Source organism: Caenorhabditis remanei, chromosome V, assembly GCF_010183535.1.
Source record: "Caenorhabditis remanei strain PX506 chromosome V, whole genome shotgun sequence".
Classification (NCBI taxonomy): domain Eukaryota; kingdom Metazoa; phylum Nematoda; class Chromadorea; order Rhabditida; family Rhabditidae; genus Caenorhabditis; species Caenorhabditis remanei.
This window is the reverse complement of record NC_071332.1, coordinates 12,108,331-12,128,926: the sequence shown is the minus strand read 5'-3', so window position 1 is coordinate 12,128,926 and position 20,596 is coordinate 12,108,331. Positions and strand designations below refer to the sequence as shown.

General features: G+C 40.6%; 3 protein-coding genes across 3 annotated transcripts; all 3 read right to left on the bottom strand.

Annotated features, from left to right (window-relative positions):
• Window positions 1-441: 441 nt before the first annotated feature.
• GCK72_019244 (uncharacterized protein) lies at window positions 442-1,848 on the bottom strand (the record flags this gene model as incomplete). Its single annotated transcript, XM_003115729.2, has 4 exons — window positions 442-648; window positions 695-865; window positions 1,241-1,668; window positions 1,812-1,848. 4 exons carry the CDS (start codon window positions 1,846-1,848, stop codon window positions 442-444), a joined length of 843 nt encoding a protein of 280 aa, XP_003115777.2.
• A 238-nt stretch (window positions 1,849-2,086) lies between these two features.
• GCK72_019243 (uncharacterized protein) lies at window positions 2,087-3,245 on the bottom strand (the record flags this gene model as incomplete). Its single annotated transcript, XM_003115515.2, has 5 exons — window positions 2,087-2,455; window positions 2,530-2,623; window positions 2,672-2,772; window positions 2,846-3,078; window positions 3,209-3,245. 5 exons carry the CDS (start codon window positions 3,243-3,245, stop codon window positions 2,087-2,089), a joined length of 834 nt encoding a protein of 277 aa, XP_003115563.1.
• A 10,732-nt stretch (window positions 3,246-13,977) lies between these two features.
• On the bottom strand, window positions 13,978-14,973 carry GCK72_019242 (uncharacterized protein; the record flags this gene model as incomplete). The annotated part of the gene is made up of 4 exons (XM_053732940.1): window positions 13,978-14,106; window positions 14,361-14,528; window positions 14,572-14,645; window positions 14,691-14,973. 4 exons carry the CDS (start codon window positions 14,971-14,973, stop codon window positions 13,978-13,980), a joined length of 654 nt encoding a protein of 217 aa, XP_053581853.1.
• Window positions 14,974-20,596: the final 5,623 nt, after the last annotated feature.

Sequence of the window (20,596 nt, the reverse complement as noted above, 5' to 3'; positions counted from 1 at the left end):
TCTTTTTGTAAAATCAAGGTTCCGAAATCAACAGAAACTACTGAAATATAATTTTTGACTTTCAGATGTTTCCTTTAGTAAGGCGTATCACAAATTGATACAAACTCTCAATTCGATTCATTTGCAATACACAAGGAAACAAAAATTATAAGTTCAGTTAACGCTGAAGTATGCGTAACGTTCTCCGAACATGTTCAAAATTGAGTTATGTGATTTTCTGACGTCAAATAAGATTCTGATCTTGATTTTTTTGTCATTGAAAAAATGCACTACATAAATTTTCAAACATCATTCTAAAAACAATCTAGAAAAGTTCCTGTGTATTAACTCAATTCACAGACAGAAACCCCATTGATTTTTGCAGCAACTGCGGTTCAAACAGCTGATTACAGAGAACTAATTTTATTGTACAAAGAAGTAATGAAACAAACAAAGAACACATTATGGTGAAGTCAGAATACTCATCATATCGTGAGCTTGCATTCCCATGACTAAAGTGGATCCACCATCAGCAACAATCGATTGTCCAATGATGTAGGAAGAAAGTTTTCGATCAGCCAAGAATGCAATCACGTTAGCAATATCCACTGGTTCACCGATTTTACCAGAAGGAAGACATTCTTTGTGAGACTCCCAGAATGATGCCATCTGAAAAAAAGACACATTGAATAAAACCGCACATTTATAGCCTTACTTTTTCGAATGCTCCAGCTGGAAGTCCCATGGCCTCTCCGATTCCAGTCGTGACACCTCCTGGACTGACTGCATTCACTCTTACGCCATGCTGGATGAGATTAACCGCTGTACTTCTGGTGAATTGGTCCAGGGCTGCTTTAGACATTGCATAGTACATCATATCGGGTTGCTGAAAGCTTTCCGTATGATGTTTCTCGTTTCATTTATAATAGAAATTCAACAGGATGGAGGTTTTCCTAATAGCAGATAGTGTTTGATGCGATTTCTGATACATCTTTGCTTTTGAACACCTTCACCAAAATTTTCACGAGCTGTGTGCTATTATCAAACTTAAAACATTCTAGTTTGAAGACAATGATCACAAATTTTCATAAATTGTTTTTCTCCAAAAGAAATATTACGCTAGTTGAACTAATCCTCTTATTTCGGAACTTATAAGTTTTGGTCTGAAATATGAAAAACATTGTTTACTAGCTCTTCTATAACCCATAAGATTTTCAAGAACTGTTTTGTTGAGACATTTTCAAATCGAAAGAATACTCACTGCCTGTGGTCCAGCAGCAACACTTGATACATTAACGATCTCTCCCTTTGCTTTGACCAAATGCTCTTTTGCTTTTTGTGTCAAAGTGACCACACTTCTCATGTTAATTCTCATAACCTTATCGTAATCAGACACGTCTTGATCAATTCCGACACGTCCTTGAGAGTCAACGAAAGCAGTTCCAGCGTTGTTCACTAGAATATCAAGACGTCCAAACTTCTGGATAGTGGAGTTGATGAGTTTATCTTGTCCTTCTTCTGTAGCCAAGTCGGCAACCACTGCCAAAACGTGATCTGCTGGAATTCCAGATTTCAGAATTTCTTGTTTTGTTTCCTCGAGTCTTTCAGAATTTCTTCCAGTGATGGTCACTTTAGCCCCTTCCTGAGCTAGAAGAACTGCTGTGGCACGTCCGATTCCATTGGAGGAACCTATAAAATAACTATTTTTGTAACACAGATTGGGTGAAAGGCTCCGAAATAAAAAACAAACCTTACTCGTTAAGACTGTAATAATGTTTAAAACTAATCAGTGTTCCAGTTTTTCAGATTAGATTCAGATTAAAAAAACAAACCTGTAACAAGAGCAACTTTTCCATTGAAGCGAGCCATTGTTAATATGAACTTTGAAAGCAAAAATGGTTGTGTGAACTGTCGACCGCGCTGTTTATATACTCACTTATATTTGTGTCTTTGTATTGATAACGCCGCCCTTTCCGTGTCCGAATTGAAAAGCAAACAAAACAGAGAAAGTGTAGTTTTTGTGATGATGATAATACGAATTTATTCAACGATAAAAGAATGAAACTACTGCATTGCAGTTGTTTATACAGCGAAACACAACATACGGTTACAAAACTTTAGACAGATCATGACTGGGCATTCCCAATGCAAGAGAAGTGCCTCCATCAATCACAACCGACTGTCCTATAATGAAAGCACTTGAGTTTTTATCTGCCAGGAATGCAATCAACGTGGCAATTTCTTCTGGTTTTCCAGTTCGTCCAGCTGGGATACAATCACGTTGACTCGCATAGTATTCTTCAGTCTTTCTGACGGCGTCATTCGGAAAACCGACAGCATTCAAGAAGCCAGTGGAAATGAGACCAGGGCTCACCGAGTTGACACGAACTCCGAAAGGAATAAACTCGATTGACATACAACGAGTGAGCTGATCGAGACCGGCTTTCGCTACTCCATAGTAGGTGTAGTAGACAAACTGAAAACCGAGAGATTTTAAGAATTTGAAGGAATATTTGCAAAATTTATGAAATAAATCTTTTCCAGACCTACCGGCGATGGACCAGCTGCAATTGATGATACATTAACAATATCTCCTTTGCTGGCGATTAGATGAGGACGGCATTTTTGGACAAGTTCAATTACACTGAAAACCGGAATGCGTTTCGAAAATGAAAACTATAGCAATATGTACCTCCTCAAGTTCAACTTCAACATGTCATCGAATAAACCGAGATTCGATTCTGTTCCAACTTTTCCAGATGGATCAGCGAAGGCAGCTCCAGCATTGTTGACCTGAACAGAAAGTGTCTTCTAATTTCAAGTTCATGATGATTTCAATGAAGAATTTCACGAAATCCCGACTCACCAAAATATCAATTTTCCCGAATCTCTCTAATGTACTTTTCACCAATTCTGCTTGACATTCACTCTCTGTTAAATCTCCAATGACGATGTTGACATCTTCTGATTTTCCTCCATTCTTTAGAATTTCATCAACAGTTTCTCGGATCTTTTCTGGATTTCTTCCAGTTACAGTAACTTTCGCTCCTTCTTTGGCTAGAAGGACCGCAGTCGAGCGACCTATTCCAGAGGAAGAACCTGAAAAAGAAGTCAAGCTGATGATGAGTAGATATCTAGTATTTCAACAGGCATAAATACATTTTCAAGTAAAAATATATAATTATTGTTTTCGAAGTATGAAATAAAACCAAAAATGAAAAAGGATTACCTGTGACAATCGCCACTTTATTCGAAAATCTCGCCATTTTGTCCAAAATTGTTTCAGATTAAACTTTTACACAAACATATACGATTTATATACCGTCGTCGTCGTAATTCACATGATGTGGATGATGAGATTATTTAATTTGAGTACGTGTGAAATGACAGAGAAAAATGGGCGGTTCTTAATTTGAACTGAGGAGACAGACAGAAAAAATGTTTAAAAAAAATTAAAATTCGAAAAAGGTCACTGATCAAATTGAAGGACACAGTTTCAATGTTTGATCACTTTGAAATAATTGGATGAAAAACTGTAGAACTCCTTAATGATTGATAATTTTAATATTTGAAATTCACACTCTGACACAAAAGTTCACAATATCAATAAAAGTAAAAATAAGCCGCTTGGCTGACCATAATAAAATGAAATTTGCTTAATTGGATTTCAATTTTGATTTTCTCAACACCCGTTCCATTTATAAGTAAAGAAATCATGTTTCTTTATGTTTCGGGAGCAACTGAATCCTCTCTCGCATCTCCACAAAGACAAGCAAGTGTTTACCAAACCGCACTCACTTCTATCTCTATATATCTCAGTTTCCTCAGATCGACGGGATCCCTCCATCGTCTCCCTGCTTTCCTCTTTCTCCTCCCGTCTCCGAGCATTACAGCGTGCTCGAGAGCCTTCGGGATGTGCGGCTCCCGAAGTGAGAGAGCATGCTCTAGAAGAGAAACAGACAGAGGGTCAGAACTTCCATCTCCACCTACTACTGCCATCGTGTAGATATGTGTTGAAGATACTCTTTGTGCTTCTTTTTTTTGCTTGTTTGTTTCTGTTTCTTTTTTAATTCATTATGCATGGATTTAGAACGTTCTCTGCACATCTATATTTTAGATCGAAATTAGGTAAGGAGTCAGAAAATCATACGATCATCAGATGAGTCCAATTTCAATCGAATAGCTGACAATTCAGTTTTTGTGGATATTTTGTATGGGAGCCATACAGTTTGAAAGTGTATTTCTGATTTTTCTTCACTGTTTTCACAAACGAAAAATGTATTTTTACATACGTTCTCTCTTTTTCTCGAGTTTCCTTATTTTGGAATGTCATACTTTTATTTTCTCACTTGCCACTTTTCTGAAATTCTCGAAACGCAAAATACAGTTGAAATGGGCTACATGAATTGAAATGCTTCATAAAGTTATTACAGTCATCCTCCAAAATTGTTTTTTTCCTGAAAACTGTAACCAGACTGTATACAGTTTCTAGCTTCTGTGACAAACTCTAACTTCCAACCGTTTCTTTTTAAGTTATGATGATTCTAGTGGACCACCTTTGATCTGTTATGAAGAATGTGAGAAAGTGGGTGTTGAATTTTCTTTCTGAGAGCTCGACAAACAAGAAAAAAGACTGTTAAAAAGCTAGTAGGAATAGGATCTTGCGTGTGTGGCAATCAACAGTAGCAAAAAAGTGACAGTTGTTCTTGTAATCAATATTTTCTCATGTGGAAGATGAAACCTTTTATAGTAAAAGTAAAAATTATCTGTCAACTTAATTATGTTAATTATTAAAGCAGTTATAACAAAGGCATCTAGAATATGAGAAAAGACTTACAATATTTATGTTTTTTTAAGTTGAAAAAGTTATTGTGACTTTTTTCAAATTGTTCATTATTGTTTTTCAATTAAAAAAATCAGATTAAACCGTTTTCAGTTTAAAATCTCTGTTGTATTTCTGTTCCACTTTCTCTAATCCATGCATTTAACCCTCTTCATAATATATCCTCAATAATCATGATTCCAAACTGAAGATGACTGTTTCGAGTTGCTTTGTTCATATCTCTGAAGATTTTTGTTTCGTCTCCGGCTCCCTCTGTTTATTTTTGCCCTTTTCGAGTGACTCTGTGTCTCCTCCCGCGGGAGCATTTCTTTCGAACAGTTGCATAATGTTCAGAGATAGAATATTCATATCTTTTGTATCCTCTTTCATGTTTCCTTTCAACGTTTCCAGTTTCCATTTTCATGTTTCGATTGTAAACATTATTTTCCTTGTCTTTTTTTAAATCTCAAATAACATTTAATTTTCCAGCGCATGGGCCAAGTTATATCCATCTGAAAAGAATCGAAAATCTCTGTCTGTAAGAAAAAAAACTACAAATCGAAAGACACTACTTAGTTGAGTATGCCGTTCAAGCAACCGCTCGGCGAGCGAGATGCCGCCAACCGGGTTGCACCGACTTTTATTAGGGTGAGTTATTTTTTCAAAACAAAAATATGCAATCTAGCAATGAATCAAAGGATACACTAAAATTTTTTCAGCCGCTAGCCGATAAGCGAGCAGTGGTTGGCGAGACGATCATTCTGGAATGCCAACTCGAAGGTCATCCGGATCCGGCGATCAAATGGCTCAAAGATGGACATAATGTTTCTATGTGCCCAGATTATCGAGTAATTTTTTGAACTTTAGTTTTAGATATATTTCTAAAACATTCCTTGTTTTGCTTCTTAACCAGAAAAAACCAATCAATCAACTGAAAGTTCCGAAATTTCAGATCGAAGAAGACGGTCTCAAACATCGACTTGTCATTCCTCAAGTTCAAGCTGCTGACAGTGGTCGATTCACAGCTCAAGCTTCAAATGCTGCTGGTACCAAACAATCCACGTGTATCCTCATTTGTGCACCAGCACCAACACCAGTTCCAGGAGCAAAGTCAGCTGTGGCGTAAGTTCTTCAGTTGTCAAATGATCATCCGAATCCCGCGAGTTTTAGATCCCCAGCGCCTCCACAAACCCCTGTTGGCCCATCTGCCCCAATATTCCTGAAAGAACTTCGTCATCAACCATTGAAACCAGGAGCTGGAGTCACTTTCGAAGGACGTGTAATTGCAGTCCCACCACCAAATATTGAATGGATGAAGAACGGAAAACCGCTTCAAAACTACAGAGCGAAAATTGAGCATGATGCAAAATCTGGAATAATCTCTTTGATAATTCCACAAATGTTCAACGATGACGCTGGAGAATACACCATCAAAGCATCAAATGTTCATGGAGAAGCAATCAGTGGAGCACAATTACTCCCAAGAGAACAGTACGATCGGTGGTTTGCAAATGAGCAGACACGGCTCACGAAAGACAGAAAACAGGGAATGTTATCACAGACATTGAGACCAAGCAGTGTTGCTCAGAAGCAGATGCAGAAGCAGGGATACGATACGGATCAAGGAAGTGTTGACATGGTGAGTGAAGTTTTGCTTTGGGAGAAATCGAAAACTTTACTAGGAGACAAGCCTGTAAAACGTGGCTCTTGACGTTTATCATCCACTACAGTACCAAAATTCTCACTACAGTACCAAAAGTGCTAGAAAAAAAAGTCTGAAAATGTTCAATAGTAATTAGAATTTGTATTTATCTGAATTAAAGTTGTTCAACGATTTCTATTTCTCTATCTACCTGGAATTTTCAGCACTGGACTATATCCGAATCAGAAACAGAACCAGAGCTTTCTGCCTTAGATGCACGTGGCGTTGGAACAAAACCAATCATTCGAACACCACTTCGAGGGCTCAGACTAACTGAGGGAACAGATGCCATCCTACAGGCCAACATTGTTGGAAATCCGAAACCACGAGTAGGTTTATTGTTTCGTTTGCACTTTTTCTAAGACAGATCCTTTCAAGTTTCAAAAAAGAAATCCCCACTTTCCAGATCCAATGGCATTTCAACGGTCGCCCACTACAAGTTTCTGGTCCAAGAATGCAAATGACATATAAGGGATCAATGGCTGTTCTCAAGATTTCAATGGTTACAACAGAAGAAGCTGGAGATTATACTGTCGTTTCGGAAAATCGCTTCGGAAAAGTATGTTTCAAATCTTGTGAAAAATTAGCTGTAAATATTTTTCTTTGAACCAGAGATCATTTCACTTGACTGTTAAAATGAGATGAGCCATCAGTGAGAATCTTCTTCGGTGTTTTTTCCCTCTCGTTCCCATGCATTTCTTTTTAGTCCATAGAAAAGTTCAAGCGTTCGTTCTCATCATTTTTTCTTTTATTTTTTGTTCACTCAAAAAAATCAATATTATTCATCTGATTCTCTCTGCCAAAAGTGCACGTAGCTCATATCTCTGAGACAGTTTGCCTCCTCCCTTCTTCTCAGATATTTGCTAAGCAAATCCTTCTACCGAGCACTTGAGAATGAATGTGGAAAAATGAAAAATGAGAGAAAAAGAGACAGTAAAAAAGGATAGGGGGTGATGAAACAGTTTTGTGTGTGTGGGAGAAAAGATTTTGGAAGAGTAGGAGGAGAGGGAGGAAGAAGGTTGGATAATAAGAGGATTGACGAACGGAAGTTCATTCACAACCCTTTTTCGCGCTTCTCTTATCACTTACAATTTTTCAGAAAAAAAGTTTTTTTTTGGGTGGAACAAACCAAAAGAAATTTCTTTTCTTTTGGTTTCTTTTGGTTATTACGGCGACATAAGTTCATTAGTGCCTTGAATCCTTTTTTGGAAATGATATAAGACATTTGTGATAGTTCTAGATGAATCCAACATCTCTGAAAGTGTGCTACATTAGTAAAACGAAATTGAAGTTGACATAATATCTATAAACAATCTGAAAGTTTACAAAGTACATAGATTTTTGAATCGGTAAAATCCGTTAGTACAACTTTAGTGAGAGCTCAGAAAAGAAGTGCTGAACCAAGAAGAATTTTCGATACCGTTTGATTAGATTTTTAAATATTCAATTGAAAAAAAAACTATGTGTAAGATAAACAAAAGTTTCTAATCCATTGATAATTGGTCCCTGCAGCTTCCTGACTTTTTCCCATTTCTTCGATCCCAATTTCAAAATCTATAATCTCTATTTCTTCTTTGATCTATCGATCTTGGTATTGGCCCATCTTTTTTCTTCTCCTCAATCCCATCTAAAAGCCACATTACTATTGCAACTAAACCACTTTTTCTGCTCTCATCTTATTCTTCTTCTCCAACGACTTGGGGCCCTACGGTAGTTTGTTCGCCCGTTCCATCATTATTTCCCACATGTGAGAATGAGAAAGAAGCTGCTCATCGAAGCCGGGGATCCAGCCATTGTGTGTTGCAATCTTCGCCGGTGGGAGAGCTTGAGAAAACCAATAGAGATTGTGCTAATTGGCGCATACGCAGAGGTTCCCGGAGAGTTCAGAAAAAAAAGAGGGGCAAAAAGGTGCGGGGGAAGGAGAAGGAAGATAAACAGCTAGGATGTTGGTGATCGGAGAGAAAGAGAAAAAGAGAATCCCCTTCTCCATCCACAGAAATTTCGGACACCTTACTCAGACCCAGAGATGCAGAGAGTCCTGATCTGATCAGAGGGCCCCTGCCAAAAGATCTGATATTTTGTTGTTGCTTCTCCTGGTCCCATCCTCTCTTCTCTACTGCCATCATCAATTGGCAGGAAGAGAATATGAAGCTTGAAGTCTCCAACTTTCACACCTTTACCTTCTTTTTTCTTTCCTTCTCCTAGAGATGAGATGAATTGATAGAAGGAGGCTCCGCCCCTTTTCTTGACGTTCCCTGATGACTTATTTTCTATTAGTTACCTGAGCTCGGTGTAGACGCGATAAACAACAATTTCGTCTATTTTTCAATCTCAGCCAGATTCTTTTTGCACCCATCTGTAACAATTTTTGATTCTCTTTCAAGTGGTATCGGAATTCCGTACTACTCTTCACCTTCCACTGACTATAAGTGCTGAATAGTCTTGAAATAGAACGAATTCCGATTTATTGGTTATGATTAATTATATGTTTTGTTTGTAGTTTTTCTAGTAGGAAAAGTTGAATTAAGAAAAAAACGGGTGCTCTCAGGATTTGTCTAACTTTTCCGACAGAAACCTCTTTGTTATTCTTTTTTTAAAATCCATTTGATTCAAACATTCTTATAAGTATATTCTTGTTAGTATTCAAATTTGTCGTACTATCAATTCAAAATTGTATTTCTTAAAAACACACATTTCCGGGTTCGTAGAACTCGGATTCCGTAACTTCCTATGTTATGTTAAGACCCTTGTTTGCGGATAACTTTGAACATTTCACAAAAACTTTCCAACTAAGTTTTTGCCTGCTTTGATTGCAATCATGTACTTGTTTTCTCCCAAATTAGAAAACATAATACCGATTTTCCCTGATTGTAAAGTTGCGCAATGTTTGTTTGCTTATCAATTCGAAATATCCTTTGTCTTTATGCTTCTTTCTCTACGATCGTCTCAATATTTGCTCACCATCATCACACACAATTAGATATGATCAGACATCTTGCAAGTGTTATCCTCTTTTCAAATATTTCTTCCACTATGTCTTCTAGTGTTCCAATGATCGGAACTTGAAACGTTTTTCCTCATTTTGATAAATTAATAACTAATTTCTTTGCAGGTCGAAAGTTCAGCGCGCATCGAGGTCTACCCCTTGAACGTGCCGGACGAACGACGAAAGGAAAATCAGCTCCGCGAGCAGCAAGAGGTGAGTTATCCCCTTTATTCAAAACTTCGGTTCGAAAAGTTCTCAAAAATAAGAACATCTTTGACTGACCACGTCATCCGATATCTTCGGATCTTCTTGTGTGCTTTTTTCTCGACTTCCGTGACAACACAACTGATTTTTTGTGTTGCACACGGGGATCCCTCTCTCGGTTATTGGATAACAATTGTGTGCCATGCCTGTTGTCGGGATCCCAGTGTGTAATGTTACGAAATCAAATGATGATCGGAGGTGCAAATTTTCCTGCCAAGATCTTCTGGTTGGGGCAGCTCTATTGAGTTTTTTATGACATGGTGATTGAGTGAGATGGGTTGTTAGTTAGGAGGAGACAATCGGAGAAGACAAGTAATGGGTAATTTGTCTGGAAATAAAACAAAATGTTACTGAAAACAAAACGACGTGGTCTTGAAGAGAGCCAACAGAATAGTTGTTGGTCTAAGAAAATGTTCTTGTTGACCAAGAGCAGGGGAATTTGAAAAATAAAACTTGAACCTTGATCTTAGATGATGTTTACGGAGTTAAAAACTTTAATTGATAGAGTGTGTAACAAACCTAACTTCAAGCACTGTTTTGGAGCTGTTCGATGAACTGATTGATCTTTAAACCTTAACCTGTACCTGGCTTTAACCTTGATCTAGCCTTATTCTATAATAAATAACTAGGTCTGTGTGTAAATTTAGAGAGAACATGCTATCAGAGGTATCGACTCTGTTAGAGAATTTATATTCATCCATTAACATAGTCCTTAAGATTTTCGGTCTTCAACGTTATCGCTTCCTTATGATCTCTAAGCGTGAAATATATTAATCACTATTAATGACTCCCGACTGATTTTTGAGTCTTGAGCGTTCCCCCGTCTCTCTCCGGGACTCCCACGCACAATTGGTTCAACCCGACATCCCACCAGCTAGACCAAATGACTTCACACTTACTTCACACAAAATGACAAAGTGACAAACGATAAAAAATGACTCCAAACATTATGAAATAATTCTCTCTTTCTCAATTCTTCTTTTTTTGCAGCGTGATCGCCAACAACAACAACAGGCGCTCGTCGAAGCGAGTCTCGCTCAACAGAGACAACGCGACGCCGAGAACCGACGCATCCGTGAAGAGCAGGACCGTCTTCGTGTGCTTTTTGAACGCGAAAAAGCGGAACGCGAGCGATTGGAAGAGGAGCGTCGGCAGTTGGAGCACGAGAAGCGATTGCGGCAGCAGCAGGTAAGGACGGTCTTGATTCTGAAAAAAAACTTGAGACAGGGCCATTTCTAAATATACTGTTTTTCACATTGAGAAACTAGAAATAGTAAAACAAAACCTCATAATTTCAGCAGCAAGAGCTTTTCGAACGCGAGAAGGCAGAGAAGGAGGAGAGAGCCAGACTTGAAGAAGAACGTCGTCGGTTGGAACACGAGAAGAGGTTAAGGCAACAGCAGCAAACTCAGCCTTATCATCTTCAATACCAACAACAACAACCCCAACCAGCACATCAAACCTGGCAAGATTTCGACCTAGTCCGTCGACCTCAATACGCTTCTGACGAATATCAAGAACCGCATTACGCGCAGATCAGACCACAGCAGCAACAACAATATCAACATCAGCAGCAATACCATCAACAACAACAACAACGTCAAGAAGTTTCCCATCAGAACCTATACGAACAACACCGTAGGCAACAGCAGTTGAATAGAGTGAGCCATTTATCTCAAATTATTGAAAAAAAGGTTTTGAATTTCTTTTAGGAGCAGCAACTCTATCAACAACATCAACAACATCAACATCAACACCAACACCAGCAGCAGCAGCAACAACAGGAACAATTAGCACCGTTCCATCATTTTAATCAATATCAGCAGCATCTCAGAGAACATCATCAGAACAATATGCCAGTATTCAGACAGCAACAACCTACCCAAGTCACCGTGAGTCAATTAGTTCTTCTCGAATGATTCATCCATCTCAATTTCAGAACGGTGGAATCAAAGCAGCAAATGGTTCCGCCAAAACCGCAAACGGGTCAGCAGCAAACGGTTCAGCAAATGGATCCGCCGTCCACGCAGCAAACGGCGGTCCATCATCACAATCAGCACGCGGGCACGAACATGGAGCAGCACTTGTAAACGCTCGTCCACCACAGTTCCTCGTTCATCCACAATCTGTGGCAGCAAAGGCTTTTGAAACAGTAACATTCAGCGCTAAAGTAGTAGGAACACCAACTCCATCACTGACATGGCAGAAGTCGGATGGAACTGTGATTCAATCAGGAGGAAAGTACAAAATCGAGAGTGGGCCAGACGGCAGCGGTCGGCTTATTATCGAGAAAGTGGATGCACATGACGCCGACATGTACATGTTGGTAGCCAGAAATGAAGGAGGATCGTTCCAGAGCAGGTTCTCATTGAACGTCCTTCGTGAGTTTTCTTTTCTTTTTGCGTTTTGAACACAATTAATCCAAATTGTTATCAGCGAAAAACTTATTTTTCAGAAGCCAAGTCACCGGAAGCACCCGAATTCACCGGAAAGTTCCAGTCGACTACACTTTATGACGGGGATTCTGTGAAGCTCTACTGTAAGGCAGCAGGAGAAGGAGTGAGCTTCAAATGGTTCAAGGATAATGAACCGATCTCATCGGGTGGAAACTATGCGTGAGTAACTTGTCTTCGACATAAATGATTATAATTTTTCCATTTCCAGCGTTGATACTAAAGGCAACGAAACAACGTTGCACATCAACAATGCCACACTGAAAGAAGGAGGATGGTACCGGTGTGACGCAACCAACAAACATGGAACAACAACTCTCAAGGGTCGAGTCGTCGTAAACTCTCGTCAAAAGTTCACGGGACCAGCCCACAGAGAAATGATCACACTTCGAAAAGTTGACAAGGTCGAAAGATCAAGAACACCTGTTAATCAATTGCAAGATGTATCTCAATCAAAATCTGCACCGAAGTTCGATGGATCATTACAATCACAACAACTCATCGAAGGACAATCTGCCAGACTTGAAATCAAGTACACTCCTGTCGATGATCCAAATCTCAGAATCGCCTGGCTTCTGAATGGAAAGGCTATTTTGGCCTCTTCCAGAATTGCCACCCTCACTGATTTCGGAATCGCTGCTCTGGAAATCAATCCAGTTACAGTTTTCGATCAAGGAGAGTACACCATTGTGGCTGTCAACCCACTTGGAGAAGCACGTGTCGCCGCTAACATCGCCGTCGTTGGACATGGAAACTTCATTCAACAACAAGGAGATTCTGGAACTCAATTCGGAGGAACCACTTATCAATCAAAGGGTGCTCAGGCTCCGGCTGGAGTGCAACTTGACTTACCGAACTTCCATTCTGAATTGAGATCTCAAGAGATCTTCGAAGGTCAACCGATCCATTTGGAGACCAAGTTGACACCAATCAACGATCAAAACTTAAGAGTTATTTGGTTATTGAATGGAAAAGAGTTGGCTAACAGTGAGTACTTCTTTTATCTTCAAAAAATTTAAATTTCGTTTTTTTTCAGGCGAGAAGTACCGTCAATCGCTTTCTCACGGATTTGCCGCTCTCGATATTCCACAAACATCGAAAGACGACAGTGGATACTATGCCTGCCGTGCCTCCAACCAAGTCGGACAATCCGAACAAGAAGCAACCATCATTGTTCACCCGAAAGTTGAGCTTCACCAATTTGAGCAAAACCGTCAATTGGACGTCGATGATGTCCGAGAGATTCAATTTGCCCATTCTGCTCAAGATCTAACACCAAAGTTCCTTTCCCAATTGAAACCTTTCCATTGTGAACAAGAACTCGGAAGATCAATCTTCGAAGCTAGAATTCAACCAATCAATGATCCATCTCTTCGTGTTTCATGGCTCAAGGATGGACAACCACTTCCAAATGCAAACAGAATTCAAATCTTCCAGAACTTTGGAGTTGTTTCCCTCTCACTTCATCCAACTTATCCAGAAGACGCAGGTGTTTACACTTGTGTTCTTTTCAATTCCCACGGACAAGCTCAATCATCTGCAGAGCTCACCACCGTCTGGATCGATACATTGCAATTGGACTCCAAGCATGCCGATAGTCTACCGATTATCGGATATCTTGACAGTCATCAAATTCACATTGGCCCACAATCCGTTGAGCGTCCAGAAGAGTTCAACTCCCTGGAAGCTCCAAAATTCGCTCGTGAACTCACTGGAAAGATCGAAGTGATGGAGAACGAACCAGTTCACTTTGAAGCCAGAATCCAACCGGCTAACGATGTGAAGATGACTGTTGAGTGGTATCACAACGGTAATCCACTTCCAGCAGCCCATCGTTTCCGCCCAATGTTTGACTTCGGATATGTGGCATTGGATCTTCTGTATGCTTACCCACAAGACTCTGGAACTTACACTTTGGTTGCTAGAAACGAATTGGGAGAAGCAAGAAGCAATGTTGAATTGGTTGTGGGAACTGAGAAAGTACTTTATTTGGAACCACATCATCCAGAAGGATTAGAAAGAATCAAGGTAAGATTTCGAAAAGAATTAGATGTGAGCATTTGAGAACTGACAACAGAATAATGAGATTCTAAGAAGGAGAGAATACATTTTGAATGAATGAGAAGAACCAGTAGAATACAGTTAGACACAGACATTATAGTCACATCCCGTTGGACAGCACTTCTTTCCCTTACAGTCTTGATCTGTGGTACACCAGCTGATAGGAGTGTAGACCATGCATTTATAGCCGAGTTGAGTGGGAGTTGGACATGTTCCAGGCATCGGATGACAGCAGCGTTGAGTTGAGAAATCGAGACATACCTAAATTGAAGAAAATGAGCATTTTTCAAGGGTTGAGACTTACCGTTCCAGATGCACATTTAGCTGATTTGACACAAGACGCGGTTAGGAACTTCAGACGACAAACTGGGAGACCTACTGAAAATCTGACTAAATATCAATCACTTTATTCTGAAGACTCACTCTCAAATGACTCCTTTTGTTTATTGGTTTCATAGTCGTCCATCAGAATTTCATCTTCTTGACACTCCTCCCGATAGACTCCTAGGATTCTCCAATACTCGCAAAGCGGAATAGTTTTTTGTTTCTGAACGGCAGTTACTCTTTCCGGTGCATAATATCTAGGCTCATCAGTGAATGGAAGATTCAAATGAGGAATACGGTACTGATTGAGACGTTGTTGTTGATAACAATTAATTGTTATCAGAGAGCAAAAGAGCAGAAGGAGAATAGTAAGGCGATGCATAGTTGTGAATGATTATGGCCCCGTCGGGAACAGAAACAATAAAGAGAGAAGAAGGGCTAAGTGTATTGTGTCAATAAGAGGAGTGTTTTGTTTATTTAGTTATATATTTTGCGCACCTTATATAGTTTTTGTTTATGGGAAGACGGTTAATGAAGATTGATAAATTGAAGGAGGAGCCATGAGACTTGACCGGGGATATAGAATGCGTTGCTTCTACAACTGGTTACTGTAAAAATTGTGTACAAATATTCAACTTCTTTCATTTCAGGAGCTCGAACAAGATCGTCGTCAAGGAATCGCCGAGGTCGAGGACCGAACTTGCGATGCTGCTCCAAAGTTCCTAAACGATCTTCCAGACGTCCAACTCAACGAGCATGAGAACATCCACGTTGATCTTCGTGTTACTCCAGTAAACGATCCAACCATGGTCATTGAGTGGTTCGTCAACGGCCGTCCACTGTTGACTGGAAGTCGTGTCAAGACCCTCAATGAATTCGGATTCATTGCTTTGGATATCAAGGGAGCTATTGCTGAAGACTCGGGTTGTTACTCAGTCAGAGCAAGCAATCTTCTTGGAGAAGCTATCCGACAGTGCCAGATTACTGTAACTCGTAAGTTTCAAGTAATGATACTTCCTCCACCAAAGTGAAATAATTTCAGCAGCCGGGCAGATCATGTCTGACACTCAACATCAAGAATCTCTTGGCAAGATCAACTATCTTGAGAATCTCAACAAATATGGAAGAGTCGAAATTGAAGATAAGGGACCAGAAGGACCACCAGTGTTTGTTGTCCCACTTCAAGCCGACTTGGGAGATGTATGATTTGACAATTTTGAAAAATTTCAGCTCAACTATTTCTCTCATTTTAGATCGAGGAAGGAGAACCAATTCATTTAGAATGCCAAGTAAATCCAATCAACGACAACAGCTTGAAGATCACTTGGCTTCGTGATGGACAACCGATTCCACATGGACATCGTTTCCGCACTTTCTACGATTTCGGATTTGTGTCTCTCGATATTCTTGGATTCTACGCCCAAGACGCTGGAACCTACACTTGTCGTGCCGAGAACTCTCTTGGACAGGCTGAAACTGTTGCCACGATTCGATGTGCACGTAAGTGTTTTCTTTATTTTGAAACATTCAACTTGCTATGTCGTCGCGCTCCAGACAGCATACACTTCTATCATTTTGTTAAAGACATGGTTTATCAATGCTTTTCAAAAAACTTGATTCCCTCCTATCCACCTACGCTCTTGATCATCTTCTCTTTTTCCCTTACAGGAGCACTGAAGCAAGTGCACCTAGCCCTCCGTAAAACTATGTTGAACTTAAAGCTTATTTGATTCCTACCGCCCGCAATGCGTAACCCAATGCCTTCTTTCTTCATCCTTCTTTTTCTTCTCATTCGCACTGTTTTCTCCCCCTCTACTACTACTACTATTAGAAACAGTCTTCCATGAACTCCAATAATAAATATGTTTTCGGGGTTAATTATGGTCCTAAACCCACAGTCCCAACAAGTTCATCTAGTTTGAGTGGAATGGGACATATATTGAAAACAACTGCGACAAAATCACCAACAGCGAAACGACCAAATAGTGGAATGGGCTTACTAAATCTATCAAATTCAGCAAAAGACGCCATCCTCGGAGCTGTTCAACATCCAAGAAGTTATGCCAGAATCCAAGAGATCGAAGCACCGAAGCCACCACCACAAGAGGTTCCAGATCTTCCACAACAGGTACGTAAAAGACTTGATTTGATCCATGAAACAGATATTTTTTCGAAAAACATAACTCATATTTCAACTGTTTCAGCCACCAGCATTCGTTAAGCAGTTGGGACCAGCCATCCAGTGTATGGAAGGAGATAATGTCTACCTCGAGGCTCAAGTCACACCAACCGATGACAACACCTTGACAGTAAGTTTCATTTTTAACATGTTTAAAAGTTCAAAAGTCTTTTTAACTTTCCATAATTCTGATAAAGAAGTTTGACTGGGTGTGGTCAATAACTTCCTCTTTGGCAAGCGTTCGAGGTTAAACAAAAGAAAGAAACACGGCGCGATGAGCAGAAAAAAGCAAATATTGGTTTTTGAGATGACTAAAGTCTTTTGGCAACTTTAATTTTTCTACTAATCTAGCAGCATAAATATCAAGCCTTTAAATGAAAACGGGAACCACTATAGTAGATTAATTCCAGAAAATATATATTGATATTCAAATTTTCAGTACGAATGGCTTGTCAATGGTCAGCCATTGATGAAGGCTCACAGATTCGTTCTTTCTCAAGACTTTGGTTACATCGCATTGAACATTCTCTACTGCTATCCAGAAGACAATGGAACATACACTTTGGTCGTCAGAAATCGTGCTGGAGAAGCGCAATCTTCAGTGGACATCAATTGTGGACATACTGGAGGAAACGTGGGTTTTTTTTTGAGTAGTTGCGAAAATTTTTGTTGGTGTTGGTTATTTACACAGCCACAGAGTGTTCTGGTGTAAACTGACACCATATTGGAATTGTTCGTTAACGTCATAGTCATTCAATATTTTTTCTTTCAGTTCACAGATTCGTTCCATCCAAATTCATTGGGAAGAATCGCCGAGCTTGAGGCTCCAATCCAACGTGCTGATCCACTTCCAGACAAAGAAAAGGAGCTGCCAAAGATCGTAAAGGCTCTTCCACCAACTATTGATTCTGTTCATGAGTCACAAACCCTTCATTTGGAAGCTCAAGTCACACCAATTGATGATAATACTTTGAGAGTGAGTTTTTTTTTCAACACTCACTTCAAAGGTTCACATTTTATGTGTTTCAACCTTCTAAATTATTTCAATTCTTTCAGTACGAATGGCTCTTCAATGGAAATCCACTCAAAGCCTCCAGCAGATACCGTGTCCTCAACGACTTCGGATTTGTCTCTCTTGACATCGACTACATCATCGCCGAGGACTCTGGAAAGTACACCCTGGTCGTGTATAATTCCGCTGGACGTGCCGAAACATCTTGCGAGTTCCAAGTCGATCGTCTCAAGTCGATTCTGTCCGACACAGCTCATCCAGAATCTCTTCGTCGTATCCGTGAAATGGAAGAATTGCAACCAGCTAAGCCATCGGACGACGACGGACCAGCTCAACCACCAGTCTTCACTCAACAACTCACCGGACCAACTGAGCCACTCAAGGAAGGACAATCGGTTCACATGGACTGTGTTGTCCAACCAATCAATGATCCAAGTCTCAAGATTGAATGGTTCCATGATGGAAGACCACTCATGTTCGGATCTAGAATTCGTACAATTCATGATTTCGGATATGTCGGACTTGAATTCCTTCATATCCATCCAGAAGACACTGGAACCTACACTTGCAAGGCTACCAATCTCATTGGAGAAGCTACAACTGACATCTTCCTGGAGTGCAAGTCTCGTCGTAACATCTATCTTGATACGCATCACGAATCATCCTGGGTCAAGATTCAAGAAATTGAGAACCGTGTTGACGAACGTGAGCCAACTCCAGAACTCACCTTCCAACCACCAACTTTCACCGAGAATCTCGTTGACAAGGATGATGCTCAAGAGGGTCAATCGATTCGTTTGGAGTGCCGCTTGATTCCAGTAAACGATCCAACCATGAGAGTTACATGGACAAGAAACGGGCAACCACTTCCAGAAGCTTCAAGATTCATGCCAGCTAGAAACTTCGACTACGTCAATCTCGATATTTTGGCTCTTTACGGAGAAGATTCTGGTGTTTACACCTGCAAAGCTGTCTCCGCATTTGGAGAAGCTGCTACGTCATGCAACGTCAAGTGCGCCGCCACCAAGTCTCTTCTCCTCGATACCATGCACGATGCCTCATGGAAGAGAGTTCAAGAAATCGAGAATCGTGAGAAGCTTGAGGCTGTTGATGCTGAACCAGAGAAGATTGCTCCGAAGTTTGTGACCCCATTGAACTCTTCCCTCGGGGAACTTCAAGAGGGAGTTCCAATTCATTTGGAGTGCCAGGTGGAGCCAACCAACGACAACCAGCTCACTGTTCAATGGTATCACAATGGACAACCACTTGCCAACGGTCATCGTTTCCGTACTCGTCACGATTTCGGATATGTTGCTCTTGACATTCTTTACGCTTTCGCTCAAGACACTGGAGACTGGGCTTGTGTTGCCAGAAACTCCCTCGGAGAAGCTCAAACTGTCGCCAACTTCACTGTTTTGCCACGTGGAACCATTTACACTGATACCCAACATCCAGAAAGCTGGCAGAAGATTCAAGTTCTCGAAGCTCCAAGAGCCGCAGCTCCGGAACAACCAGATGCTGATCATGATGCTCCACAATTCATCGAGCCACTCGAGAGTCTTGAAAGAATTGAGTTCCAACCAGCTCACTTCCAGACCAAGGTCACTCCACAAACTGATCCAAATCTGAGAATCCAATGGTACAAGGATGGACAACCACTGAGAAACTCCAACAGATTCAAGTTGACAACCGACTTTGGATACATCTCTTTGGACATCGGCCACACTGTTCCAGAAGACAGTGGAGTCTACTCTGTCAAAGCCAGCAACGCCAAGGGAGAAGCTGAAGTTCAAGCTCAACTCACAGTTTGTGGAAATGCTTCGATCATTGGAGACACTCAGCATGAGCAATCATGGCAGAAGATCCAACTTATCGAAGCCCCAAGAGCTCCAGGAGAGGAGGCACCAGATGTCAAACACGGACCACCAAAGTTCGTCACTCAACTTCACAGTTTGGAAGGAGTCGTTGAAGGTCAACCATCTCATTTCGAAGCTCAATTCATTCCATTCTCGGATCCAAAGACATCAGTTCAATGGTATCTCAATGGAAATCCATTGTCCGCTTCTTCACGCAGAATCCTTCGCAACGACTTCGGATTGGTTTCTCTCGATCTTCAATACACTCTTGGTGAAGATAATGGAGAATACTCTGTTGTCGTTAAGAACTCAGAAGGAGAAGATCGTACTTCTGGAAATCTGTCCTGCACCAGCAGAGCCGCAATTCTTGGAGACACCCAACACGCTCAATCATGGCAGAGAATTCAAGAGATTGAAGCACCAAGAGCTCCAGGAGCCGAACCGGAAGGACCAGTTTACGAGAAGCCAAGCTTCATTCAACCACTTCAATCTGTTGGAGATCTTCCAGAAGGATCAGTTGCTCTTCTCGAAGCTCGTCTTGTTCCAGTCAATGATCCAAATCTTCGCGTCCAATGGTTCTTCAATGATCAACCACTCATGGAGTCTAACTGGATTTCAACCAGCAATGACTTCGGGTGTGTTTCACTAAGAATTGCTCCAGTTTATGCTAGACACACCGGAGTTTACTCTTGCAAGGCATGGAATGAGAGTGGAAACGCTGTCACTTCTGCCAATGTCGGAGTTCAGGGATCCGAAGGACTTCTTTTGGACACTTCTCATCCAGCTTCTCTTCAAAAGATTCAAGAGCTTGAGGCTATTGACAAGTATGCTAGGCTTGATGCTCCAGAAAGAGAATTCGACAAACCACAATGGGTACAAGGATTCGAGAACTACGAGAATGTTGGAGAAGGACAAACAGTCACTCTCCACGGACTCGTCGAGCCATCAGGAGATCCAA